The 13,056-nt window shown below is 33.4% G+C and overlaps 1 protein-coding gene across 5 annotated transcripts; it reads right to left on the reverse strand.

Moving 5' to 3' along the window:
- Positions 1–1,415: 1,415 nt before the first annotated feature.
- On the reverse strand, positions 1,416–11,764 carry LOC133182261 (uncharacterized). Of its 5 annotated transcripts, none has more exons than XM_061317035.1 (2): positions 11,379–11,764; positions 1,416–2,999 (listed from the first exon to the last, which is right to left on the reverse strand). In XM_061317035.1, the coding sequence occupies exon 2, from the start codon at positions 2,979–2,981 to the stop codon at positions 1,653–1,655; it is 1,329 nt and encodes a 442-aa protein (XP_061173019.1). In that variant the 5' UTR covers positions 2,982–2,999; positions 11,379–11,764; the 3' UTR covers positions 1,416–1,652. The 5 variants fall into 5 exon arrangements, with proteins under 5 accessions (XP_061173019.1, XP_061173018.1, XP_061173022.1 ...); XM_061317034.1 differs by lacking the exon at positions 11,379–11,764 and adding an exon at positions 5,972–6,072; XM_061317038.1 differs by lacking the exon at positions 11,379–11,764 and adding an exon at positions 5,717–5,738.
- Positions 11,765–13,056: the final 1,292 nt, after the last annotated feature.

A 13,056-nucleotide genomic window follows, 5' to 3' on the forward strand; every position in this document is an offset into this window, starting at 1 on the left:
ACTCATATAAAATATAAAGAAGAGAAAGAAAAAGCAAGAATACACATTTTCGGTCCAGGAAGCATGTTCGTGCTACACTGAGCAATATTTAATTACCTTTGCACATATACATGTACCTGCAAAAGGTTTGTTTTGAGGGATCACGCGATTTCATTTTCAATTGTATCTGAAATAGGAACTGACAATATTTTGTTATCTCTATGGAAACCAGCTTGTCGGCTGCAGCATGGCCTGACTGCTGATGATCATATTGATGAGAAATCAACACGCATAATCAAGGTTATTGACAAGGGCGTTGTCGTAAACACTCAGGTGATCATGGGTTTTCTGTTTCTATTTTGTGAAAAATTATGAAGAATAATAATAACCCCCCCCCCCCCCAGGTGCAATTCTCTCTCTTTTTTATTTACTTGTATCTCTTTTGTGAATTTGGCGTTATTTCATGATTTATTGGTTCTTTTTGAGGAGTGTTGTGGATTAAATTTAAATGCATATTACTTAATCACAAATATTTGATTCTATCCTTATGAAAGTAAATGCGTTTCGCTTAAAAATAATAATGGAAAATAAATGCATTTAATATACTCAATTCTGTTTCTTAAGTTTGAGGAGGGAAACAATAAGGTAAAGAAAACAAAATATGTACATAACGTTTTAGAACTTATTTTATAAGGTAAAAATAAAAAAAAAAATACCTCACCAATTCAGCTGTGAAGAACTGTAGGCCTATAGTGTTAGAGATTTTATTCGAAATAATTCGAATAGTTTCACATTGATAGTGTTATATTTGCCCTGGCTATGAACACTTGTGTCAGATTTTGGTTTTGATTGTTCGTGGTATCGAGTTCATTGATTCTAATCTCAATAAAAACATGTCCAGGTAAAAACAAGATAGCTTCAGCCATTGTAGTTTTCGAATTATATTCAAATTTTATCATTTAAATGCTACAATGTGACATTAGATTCAATCATTCTTCACTCTCAAGTAAAAAAATGTCATCTGGACAGATTACAATCAAAATTTAAATTTATCCCAAGTCAGATCATTTTCTGAATCATAATTTTATCTGAATGTCACGCCCAAGACCCGAACATAAACAGTTAAGGAATAAAATTGAAATAAATTTCCAATCTATGAGGTTAATAGTGGTCAGAAGGAGATCAGTGACCATGTTTCTAGACCACTGATAGTAGCTATGGTTGCTAGCCATTTTTCTGCCTTCGATTCCCAGGATTTGAATGGATAAAGAATGAGCCAGCTTTCACAAAAGATAGGAACCTACGTAAATCTTACAAACAAGATAACTATGAGAATTCCGTAGAAAGTGTAAGAGAAATCAGAAAATTCATTATCCATTAGTTCAGCAAAATTGAATCGGCGTTATTACTCTAATAACAAACAAACAAAAGAGAAATAAAATATTGGTTAATTTAATCACCATATACTTTGGACAAAAAACAAACGGCGTAAAATACCGTTGGTTATAATAGTAATAAAGCTTAACAGAAATAAAAAATTCCGACAGAGCGAAAAATAAAAGCAATTGTAGCCGAGTAAGCATAAAATACTCGATGACTACAATAACTTAAGAATCCAGTTGTCAAAATTAAAATGCATATCCAAGTCATATTGATATGAAAACCAAAATGCACTAAGCACAGGTTTCTCTGGCAGCTAAAACAATCCGTTCAGCACGCTTAGCAACTGCTGGATCCAGGGGAGGTAACTTCATCACTCCAATTGATCTTCCGGTATTGCGCACTCCATTACCCATTGCGTTAAGTGGAATATCCTGCCTTCCATGACTTCTTCTTGATGCTGGTCTCTGTTGAGACACACCATAAGGGTAAGGATTTGATTGAGATGCTTGAAGAGACGAAGGGGCAGGCTGAAAGCCACCATTTTGTGCGGCCTGTAGAGGATTTGTGTCTATAGAAATAACTTTTTTTGAGGTCTTAGCCTGTTGAATTAAAGGTTTTTCAGACGTGGGCCTCACGTTGTTGTTATGAGTTTGTAGCATTCGCGCTTCTGTTCTTTGACGGACTAGAAACACATTTTCAGAAGCTGGCCTCTTTGCCTTTGAGTGACGAAACTGCTGACGACGATGGCGAAGACGAGTTGACGTTGTCGTGAATTCGTCTCTCGTCTCGTCACTTGAGTAGGTTTGTGCAGTAGAGATATCATGTATAGTTTTCTGTCTCTCTAATGTTTGAGGTATCACTTCGTTAGCTTGAGTGCTATCACAGAATCCCTTAATTCGAGATTTAGGTCTTGGCATGCCATTCGCAAAATTTCCTGATGTTCTAGTGTGAGCATATTTGTCATAGTTAGTTTCATCAATAAGATCTCCGCGAGGAGATGTAGGTGGAGCCTGGATGTTGCAAGGTGTTTCTTGAAGAATACTACTTCGATGAATATAACCTCGATTTCCAAGTCTCGAATGTGGTCGAGTTGATCGACAGCGTCTTTGGGCACTAGTGTCGACAAAATCGTCCTCTTTATTCTCCTCTGTAGAATCTTCATTAACATTTGTTCTACGGCGAACATAGCTAGATTTTGGACGGTTTACTCTTGTGTTTGGTCTTTCTTCCATTGTGATATCTTCTTCGTCAGAACTATAATTAGATTTTCCTATTTGTTCAGTGTCGTTATAAAATCCCATAGAAGTTTTCGACCGTGCACCTCTTTGTTTATGGAGTGCAAATCGAGCCACCAGTCTCTGTTCAGTTTCTTTAACAGAGCTTTCACTTAAACAATCGGAATCGTCGGAGTCTTCACTATTAAGATCACACTCGTGAAATCTCAAATTCAGATCCTCTTGATCTTTTAACAGTCTAAGAATCTGATCTGCCTTTGACTGGCAGTAAGTGTCGTTAATTCGAGATAAAAATTCGTCGACTTTAGAGTTTTTCTGAGCAGGTGGTTTTATCGAGTCGTTCTCTTCACTCTCGCTCCATAACGTATGGGTTGAATCGGCCATTATTCACATGACTTGGTTCTGGAAGAAAGAAAACTTTTGTATATTACGTCATCTTGGTCGTTTTTTACTCTCAAAACAATGAAGAGCAGACAATTGGTTCTATCCCAACAAAAGTCTGGACTTTTTTGTGGTCTCCATAAAGAAAACAAAAATTATTACTTCTACCACATGTGTTCACTAGAAAACAAAGAACTCATTCGAAGGTACTAATTTAGTTAAGGATCACCAAGTGATTTAAATTCTATCCTGTAAGAAAATTGTATTGTCTTCTGCCAAAGATTTGGAAATATTAGTGCGTTGAATAAAAAAAAAGTTAAAACCCTCTTGGTGGATTTTCTTTTCGGAATAATGGGAGCTTTTTCAACCCATTCGAAGGTTTTTAAATAGGGATAATTCTTTATGTTAATTATTTTCATTTTAAAATGTAAAACTTGTACTGAATTCTACTGTGCTGGGCTTTAAAAATCAGAATTCCTACATAATCATTTGTACTTTTTATGTCTTATGTCACAAATGGTACTTTTTATTCCATTCACGTAGAAACTCTATTCATCAACAATAAAGAAATTTACTTACTTTTTATACTGATATTCCACATTGTTATTAGAAGTCAACATTTATTTATTATCTTTACTAGCTTCTCCATTATCCAAATTAGACCCTGTTCAACTTCGCTGTTTAGTATTTAAGGTAATGTGTAGTCTGTAGACTTAACAAAATTTATAGGATCTTGTTGTGTATGCAAGATCAAGTATAAACATGGCTTTGTAAGAGACATAATGTGTTGTCATGGGTGGTAAGCCCGGAACAGATTATCGATCTTGTATCGAGCACGTATATTAAAGTTCGAACTTTATCAAGAAAAGGGGGCCCCATTATATAGCGCTTTTTAAATTTTTAGGCTTTGTTTACATTTTATTAGTTAATCAATCAGTAAGACTACTGCACTAGTTTTGAGAAGGGAGTATTTTTAATTGTGTATATTGTTTAATTCTTTATATGAAACAATTTTTTATTCCAGTGCTTTGAATTTTTCAAAAAATACCCTTGTCGTCTCGTCATACTGCATGTTACAGGTTTACAAAATTAGAAAAAGACTCAAAATTTTTATCGATCCGTCGCTGGTCATCTGATATAATGATCCTGAAATATATTATACCACATGTGTAAATGATCCGGACATATAGTATACTTCATGTATATTTCTTACGTAAGCTCCAATTTTTAACGGATTTGTTTTTCTATGGTAAAAAATTTATGATAACATTGGTTGCAAGGACTTTGTTCTACTGACTTAAAATTTCAGAAATTCAATAGTGAAAGAAAATTATAATTTTATTTCTCTTTTTAATTCGGATACAATTTTCAAAATAATGGTATATGTGAGCTTTACTGTTGTTTCCTAATTCTGCAATAAAGTACTTGCAATATCAGTAAAAAGAAATAATCTTTTTCATTTAGCATTCGAATGCCTTATTCCTCATAATTGCATTATAGGGTATTGATTAATCAATCGACCTTGCATCACTGTATAATATGAGTTCTTTTTTCAGTTCTGCATAAGACGTCAGTCGCTAAACAAAAACATCAGCAATAAGTTACAGTGACGAAGCAAAAATTAATACAGATCAATTGCACCGAAATAAATGTGAGTTTAATAATATATAGTTCTACAAACGAAATTAACACGCAATGACGTAATGAACAATTCTTCATTACGCCTGATTTTACGGACCTTGTTAAGAATGACTTGTGACAATTAGTTGCTTTTTAGACTAGATTAAATAAGATTATTTGTCTTCCTTAGAGCACACCAAAAAAAGTACTGAATACCGTACAAAGAAATACTATCACACTTGATATGTTACTAAATAATTCAACTTATAAACAACTTTTGGCGTCGAACTTCGCTAAAATATTTTCCTACAAATACACATCTTTAGTGTCATTGTGATGTGATTTCAAATTGCTCGAAAAAGAAAATTAATACTTCAAACAATAAAATTAATGATTAGAATGGTATATGAAAAGTTGAAGATGCAAATGAATTGGAAGAGAAGAGAAGTATTAACAGCACATGGAAATTCATTAAAGAATTTTTTTTTCAGAAGCTAGTATTAAAAACAATATAAATGTATAAGTGTTGATTTGATGGTAATCTGATCATTTTCTTTATTAAAATTTGAATAAGATAAATAAATCTTGATCTAAAATAATTTCTCTTATATATATCCTAATGATTTCAAACAACATATCTTTGTTTTTAATACATGATTTATCACTTTTTGAACACCAGATGTTTCTTGTTAGTTCAATTGTCCGATACAAAGGAACCACTATTGTTAAAATACCACGTCCAAGTTTCATAGCAGAGAGGCTTAGTAACAAGTATACTAATATTTGCATAATAGATTTTCTGTTGAAATGGAATTGAGTCGATAGAATTGCAAAATTGATATCGAAATTCGCACTTGTAACATAGATAGATAAAAAAAAATTGCTACAATTTAAGGGGTATTCTCCATTCCTTTGTTTCTACGTAAAATAGTGAAAGGCGAGAGTGCGATTTTAATTTTATTTTTGATGCCAAAAACCATTTAATCTTGAAACTACCAATTGCATTTATTTTATTGGAATTAAATTAAAAATGTCATTTTTTGAAATCTTTTTATTTTTCAAAGTTGATCAAATTTCCTCAAAATAGAGCATTGTCAAAAGGAAAAAAAAATGATTACCTTAGAAGTACTGCCAAGAGCATTCTACAGTACTGTACATCTTCCTATTCAATGTTTAGCAAGATTCACTTTATCGGAAAGTTCAGCAAGTCAAATATAGTTGGTTCATAGATCACGGAACTAGACAATTCCTATTCCACCCATTGAATCAACAGTATCAATGACTCGAGAGAAAATAGCAGGAAATTAAAAATTGATGAAAGACAAAAATAAGGGGAAAAAAAACACGCTCTAACAAGAGAAAATATGATTTACCGTTTGCCGATGTCCAAATTATCCTGCCGAGTTCAAAATTATTTCCCATGAAAAGAAAACCTTTAGCTATAAATTTTAAAGAATATGTCCAAATGTTGCAAACAGTATTCCCAAGTTATAACTGAAGTGTGTGTCATTTAACAAATGCCATACTTGGCCAAGGAATATATCGATTTTTATGTATTTTTGTTTAAGTCAAGCGAGCACATATGCGTTTGAAATGCTGATAACATCAGAAGTTGTATTTTTAACTTAAATGTCTAAACGGGGGATCTTTTTTCAGAGTATCATTTGAAACATCTCAACAATGCCCTTTATTAATTAATCTCTAATTAATTCATCGGCCACCAAAACAAAACCTTTAAAGTGGAGTTATTTGAGTGCAAGATCAAAACACAATGGATACAGGTTCTTCACATCTAGACTATGGCACGCTATGGTGAGAAACAGAAGCGTTTTGCATAGTTTATATTCAAAATGCTCCTCGGAATTTTTTTTAAAAAATCATTATCAACAGAATTACATGTTATTATCATTTTCAATTTGACGTTTACTTCGTGTAGAGATTTAAATGGAACACACAAAAAACCCTGCTTAAAAGTCCTTTGCAAAAAAAAAAAGTAAAAACCTTAAACCCCACCACACCCTCATCAACCCAACAAAATGAACAATGCTAGATTAAAGAAAAAAATGGATGTCTTACTCTTTTCAAATGATATACCTGGCCATTACTACACGACCTGGCAAAATAAAGTTGACATTTGACACAATTCAGATCAGCAACAACATGGACAAATTTGAACTCAATTCATTCAAAGCATCTAAAGATGAGTTGAAAGATATGAGTTGCAATCACGATTTCACAGTCTACCTGCACCATGACCTGTAAGGTATAACACATCTTTGGGTGATAGTAAATAGCACACTTAATTTTAAATTTGAAAATTAAATGCATTCCAATCAAGTATTTCGAAGATATAACCTAGGCACCACCATCACATTGCTGAGAGATCTTGGTCTCTGATGTATGACCTTTTAAAATCAACATTATGACAAATATTTCACAATAATATTATAAAAACAAAATCAAAGTAATTCAATTAAAATCACTGAAATAGACCCCAACTGTATTTTCCAAGATAGAAGAACAAAGACTTTAACATATTGATAGAAAATCTAGTATTTTTATGGATTTAAGTGCATCAGAGAAAGCTTAATATGTGTATATATGTGGTCGTGTATGGCCATGACCAAGTTTTAAGATCACAGAAACGTTTGATTTGGTTTCGCAGTAATTTAACTCCCCCCCCCCCCCCCATTGGTAACTTTTCGGACATACATAAATGCAATGTTTTCCTTTGTCAGACTGCGGCGTACAATGCAGCAATGCAGTTTCAGAAAAAATTGCCTAAATTTTTGTGTTGGGTTTCTGTACAAGTATGGTATGAGCACAAGCTGACCCCCCCCCCCTCCCCTGTTTACCTTTAAAGTAAAATATTGTCACGATATTGTGATTATAGCCTGTGATTAATCAACAACCTAATGGCTCTTTCAGAACAAGTATTTATTTTCAAACATAACATGCAGATGTCAACATTTTTGTTAAAGACCAGAAAACTTTCAGATTTATTCACTTTTTATTTTTGTCTGTAGATGTTTTCTTATTTTTGTCTTTAGATGCTTTTACGCAATGTCAAGAACATAGAGTGAAAGTCTGCACTTCAGAGGTAAAAGAATAAAATGTGTGTGTGTGTGTGTGTGCAAATTGGCAGGCTTTCTTATTCTTTTTAAGGAAACAATTCCTGAAATGCCGACATCTGATCTAAAATGCAAAGAAAATTCTGCTTTGTAATTACCGTTTTCCAAATTGTTGAAACTGTCGTTATTTTAGGTGTTAAATAAAACAAGCATTCTGAGAGTATTGCATTAGCAATACTAGTCCCCTACCGGCAAGTGTAATCTGGTTCCCGTTAAAAATTGAAAATGCCATAATTCCGTCAAAAATCAATGAAGCGGGACGAAATGCAAACTTGATCTATAACTAATCAAGGTAAAGTCACATACCAAAAATCAGCTCAATATTTGAAAGCGTTTAGAAGAAAATTGCGGAAAACCCTTAAAAATTGAAAAGGCCGTAATTCCGTCAAAAATCAATGAAGCGGAACGAAATGCAAACTTGATCTGTAACTCATCAAGATACACTTACATACCAAAAATCAGCTCAATATCTGCAAGCGTTTAGAAGAAAAGTGCGGAAAACCAAGTGGGACAGACTGACAGACAGACAGAGGGACAGACGGACAGACAGACAGACAGACAGACGGACGGACAGACTCAGAGGAAACCTATAGTCCCCTCCGGTTTCACCGGTAGGGGACTAATAAAGTGTTGTTATGATAGCCAGCCCGGGAAGAGTGGGCGGGGTCTTATTAGTCCCCTACCGGTGAAACCGGAGGGGACTATAGGTTTCCTCTGAGTCTGTCCGTCCGTCTGTCCGTCCGTCTGTCTGTCTGTCTGTCCGTCTGTCTGTCTGTCTGTCCCTCTGTCTGTCTGTCAGTCTGTCCCACTTGGTTTTCCGCACTTTTTTCCTAAACGCTTGCAGATATTGAGCTGATTTTTTATATGTGAGTGTATCTTGATGAGTTACAGATCAAGTTTGCATTTCGTTCCGCTTCATTGATTTTTGACGGAATTACGGCTTCTTCAATTTTTAAGGGTTTTCCGCAATTTTCTTCTTAACGCTTGTAGATATAGAGCTGATTTTTTGTATGTGGCTTTACCTTGATTACTTATAGATCAAGTTTGCATATCGTCCCGCTTCATTAATTTTTGTCTGAATTATGGCTTTTTCAATTTTTACGGGAACCAGATTACACTTGCCGGTAGGGGACTAGTATTGCTAATGCAATACTCTCAGAATGCTTGTTTATTGTGTTCTTTGACCAGATCACTCTGGTCACATTAGTACGTAGAGATTTTTCATATTTCATTAATTAATCTATATTAAACAATGCAAAAAGGTCCATCTGGTATCTTTCTAAGAGTATTTTCTAATCATTTATTAAAACGTCAACGTCAAAAACTTTTATTCTCAACTAGAATAATAAAAAGTCGAACATCATTATCTTACGCAAGATATTCAAAGGACTGGTACCGTGTCCTCAGTTAAAACAATTGTTTTCCCAGTTGTTAACATTGGAAATATCTAGAAGAAGAGGGATTTATTTTAACTTTTTTAAAATATAAGTAAAACAAGGTTCGTTGATATTTTACAGTAAAGTTAATAGTGAACGAATATTTAATTATTTATGCACATGTATGTTGCTTACATAATATCTCCATATGGGTGGTAAAAACTATGTTTTTGAGACATAATTCTTTTTTTTTTTTTTTTTGCTCATTTTTTTTTTAATCTTTTTTATTTTTGTTCATTTAGAAGATGCAAAACATGTGTTGAAATTAAGTTCAGCTGGAAAAAAATTTGAAGATTCAAAGAGTTATAAAAAAAATCTTCGAGATAACACAACGTCACGAAATTTACACAATGTCGTACAACAGTAAATTTGTATCTTCAAAGACACAGAAGAAATGGGTTTGAAGTCCTTCTGATATGCCCCATTGTTAAAAAGCAGTGTGGGGCTTTTAAAAGAACAAGTTTTTCCTTTGAAGTCAGGGGTGACTCTTTAAATCTGTAAATATTTTTCAACTGTGGTTAAATAAAAAGAACGCCCCTTTCGTTGGAACTGATTATGAACCTAAGAATCATTATAGCCACCTCTCGTACTATTGTAAATTATGCAATACCACAGTATAAAAGAAAACATAATAACTCAATATAATTGATTCATAAGTCAATACTAGCTAAATATCGCTCAGTTCTATGGCCTGATATTTTGCTATACTCCCTGAAGTGTTAGATACATATTTGCACATTTTACGGTAATTCGGTCAGTATTAGCCAAAGCTTCGACGTTCCAGGTCGTCAAACTAAATATTACTGGTGCCATGTTGACCAAGGCCAATTTGATTGAGTATTTAACTTTAATATAGCGATTGCTTGCGAACTTATTCAGCGTAATATTCGGCGTCAATATTAGTGCAAGGGTGTTCTTTAAGAATGCTTAGATTTTTAAAATTTTAATTTTTAAGGAAAACATTTTCTAACGTGTATATGAAAAATATATATTAAGTGAAAAGTTCCTCGGTCAACACGTTCAAAAATGGTAAATCTTTTCGTAAGTCTAAACTTTGAGAAATAGATAATCATCGATTTTTTTTTAAATGTCCCGAGGTTTTCCATTTGATCTAATTTATTTTCCCCTTTCATCCTTTTTCATTAAAAAAGTATATCAAATTGACGGACATTTATTGACAGTCCATGGTATCCAGTGTCTTTATGCAAACAATGTATATGTCAATGAATTCAATTGACCCCAATTTTAGAAGTTAACGGTCATTTCTTTGGGCAAATTTCCAACGGACCGGACATTACTTAATATTGAGGAATTTACCCATAGCCTTTTTATACCGGGGGGGGGGGGGGGATTGAAATACATAATTATATATATGAATTAAAATTAATGCAATTTTTTTTTTGCTGTTATTATCTCTTTAATATATAAATGAAGGTGTTTTACACGTAAAGTATACATAAAATCAATTCATTTTCAATATGCATGTATTTATTTAATGAGTTGTTGAATGAATCTTGTATTACACAAATCAAATCTAAAGTACTCCTTAAAGTGCAAGTAAACTCATATTAGTAATAGTGAGTATGAATCTAAAAGATAATGAAATAAATGGGGAAATAACCCTGACCATTCTGGAATTTTGCCAAAGCATATTGAGCAAAGATATTGTATTTAAATATTGGACACTCCTTTCTAAATGTTTTATCTTTCAGTTAAAGATTAATGTTGCCTTGACAGATTTTCACAGTATTGGACGATTCAATAAACATTGACTTAAAAATGATTCCAACGTCTCTTGTCCGAGATTTATTCTAGAATTAATGTTTTACCTACATAATTTGTAATCTTAAGAGTCCCCATACAAATACAATTTAATTTTAATTTTTTCTCTCTTTGGGGGGGGGGGATTCTTTATTCTTTCCCCCCAAGTTCCTTTGATTACAGAACAAGCAGTTATCTATGCTTGTCCAAAATTACAACATCTCAGTTCACCAATGAATGGCTAAATTATTTTCCATCAGGTGAAATAATTTATGGCAACTTTTAAAGTCGATGAAACAAAAGTTTGTTTAATAATATATTTTCTGTATATTATTTTAATGGAATACCTTCGATGTCCGATAATCAGATGACACAAATGTTGAATTTTAAAATACTTCTCAAAATAAAAGGAAAACATTTTTATTAAAATAAATTTTTAAAAAAAACTTTACCTGTTGTTTCACTGCTCAGACTGCTGATAAAAGTCGCCATTTCAAAAATTTTTGCTTTTGCGCTTGGTTTAGGTGTAAGCGTGGCCTTTCATCTCCGAAGTTTTCCTGTTCTATTGACACAAGGTAAACGCGCTGTGATATTTGACAACGATTGGTTCAAAGAATTATAAACCCCTCTGTAATACAAACAGGCTGTTGGTGTAGACGACTCCTCTTGTTATGATATTTTATATTGCCAATACTCGGATCAACATTTTCCAAATGCCAAGTAATACAGGCGAAGGCGATTAGCAATTTTAAAAGACTGACAGTCAAATTGGATGTACGGTCATGATCTGAAGTATTAAAATGTTTCAAATTAAAGTATTGAACACATGGTATATATCTGCAATTTAAGCGAGTTTATATTTCAGAAAGTGGCATTTATCAGAGAAGAATCTATACGCACTTATACACACACATTATACTAAGGTTGATTGACGCTTTTTTAGAACTTGGGAAATTCTTTTTTGTTTAATCTCATGAAATACGTCGACATTTTGCAGAAGCAGATAGCTTATCTTCTGTTTGAAGGGTGGGAAAACTTTTACAGTTAATAATAAACTGTCATTTTAATTGAATTTCGAATCATCTAAATATCTAATTAAAAAGGAGATGTTCCTCCTGAGACTATTTTGAATTTTTTTAACACAATATTCCTGGGTTTTCTCTCATGGATTAAAAGAAGAGGTTGTTTCTAGATCCGCCCAAACGCCCATCTACCCTTGCTCCTAGTAGCTGAAGAATTGGTTATGCAGAGATATGATATCACAGATAAGAAACCATCTTGGCTGTAGAATTTTCCTCTGTATGATGTAGGAATACTGGCTTGATTATAATGATCAATCATATGAATATGGGTCACCGCTTTAGCTTCTGATGCCAACTCCATGAACAGCACTATTTGAATACATGCTTTTTATTTAAAGAAAGACAACTCCACCTTTATACAATCTTATCTTGGAATATTTTGACTAAAAACTAAAAAACGTCATAAGATTATCATTAAGGGGGATAAACTGTAAATATTTTTCCACCTATTGTATATGAGGGTCATTCGTTAAAGAACACAAACGGTCATCAACAAGAAGAGTAGTTTCTTTATATTTTGAATCCCTCAAGTTATTCTCCATTAACTTTTTCACAAGGATGCAGAGAGGACTAGAACACTTATGGATGCCTAAAGATCTCGCCTGAAATCTCTCCAAAATGCCGAAAAATCAATAAAAACGAAGAACAGCGGCTTAGAAAAGAGCAGCCTATATATCCATATATGATTCATATAGGTTTACAAAAGCAACTTTTGATTGGGAAAAGTGCAGAGTTTTGAGGGTCACCAAGGGATAGATGGTAGAGCATTTAAGGGATAGCCATTCAGATCCCATGAAAGACAAACAACTCGGAGAGTGATCAAGTGTAGAGAAGTAGAACAACCAGCATCAATTTTAGACTGCAAAGAATCAATATGGAAAGAGAAACCAAGATCCCAATCAGCTCCAGGGTCCAGTGGAGTTCTATACAAAGTATATAAGATGCGCCCAAAGCTATCGGGTCTATTCTGGAAGTTTTTAAAATGAGAAAGGAAAACATCCAAAGCAGTTGAAAAACAGCAGAAGGGGTGATGGTACCATTAGACGAA

The sequence above is a fragment of the Saccostrea echinata genome, unplaced genomic scaffold (genome assembly GCF_033153115.1).
Source record: "Saccostrea echinata isolate AGI-Se365-2 ecotype Australia unplaced genomic scaffold, CSIRO_AGI_Sech_v1 ptg000009l, whole genome shotgun sequence".
Taxonomy (NCBI): Eukaryota; Metazoa; Mollusca; class Bivalvia; order Ostreida; family Ostreidae; genus Saccostrea; species Saccostrea echinata.

What these genes read in the sequence shown, in the direction of transcription:
- LOC133182261 (XM_061317035.1), bottom strand. Translation starts at nt 2,981, where the DNA reads ATGGCCGATTCAACCCATACGTTATGGAGCGAGAGTGAAGAGAACGAC.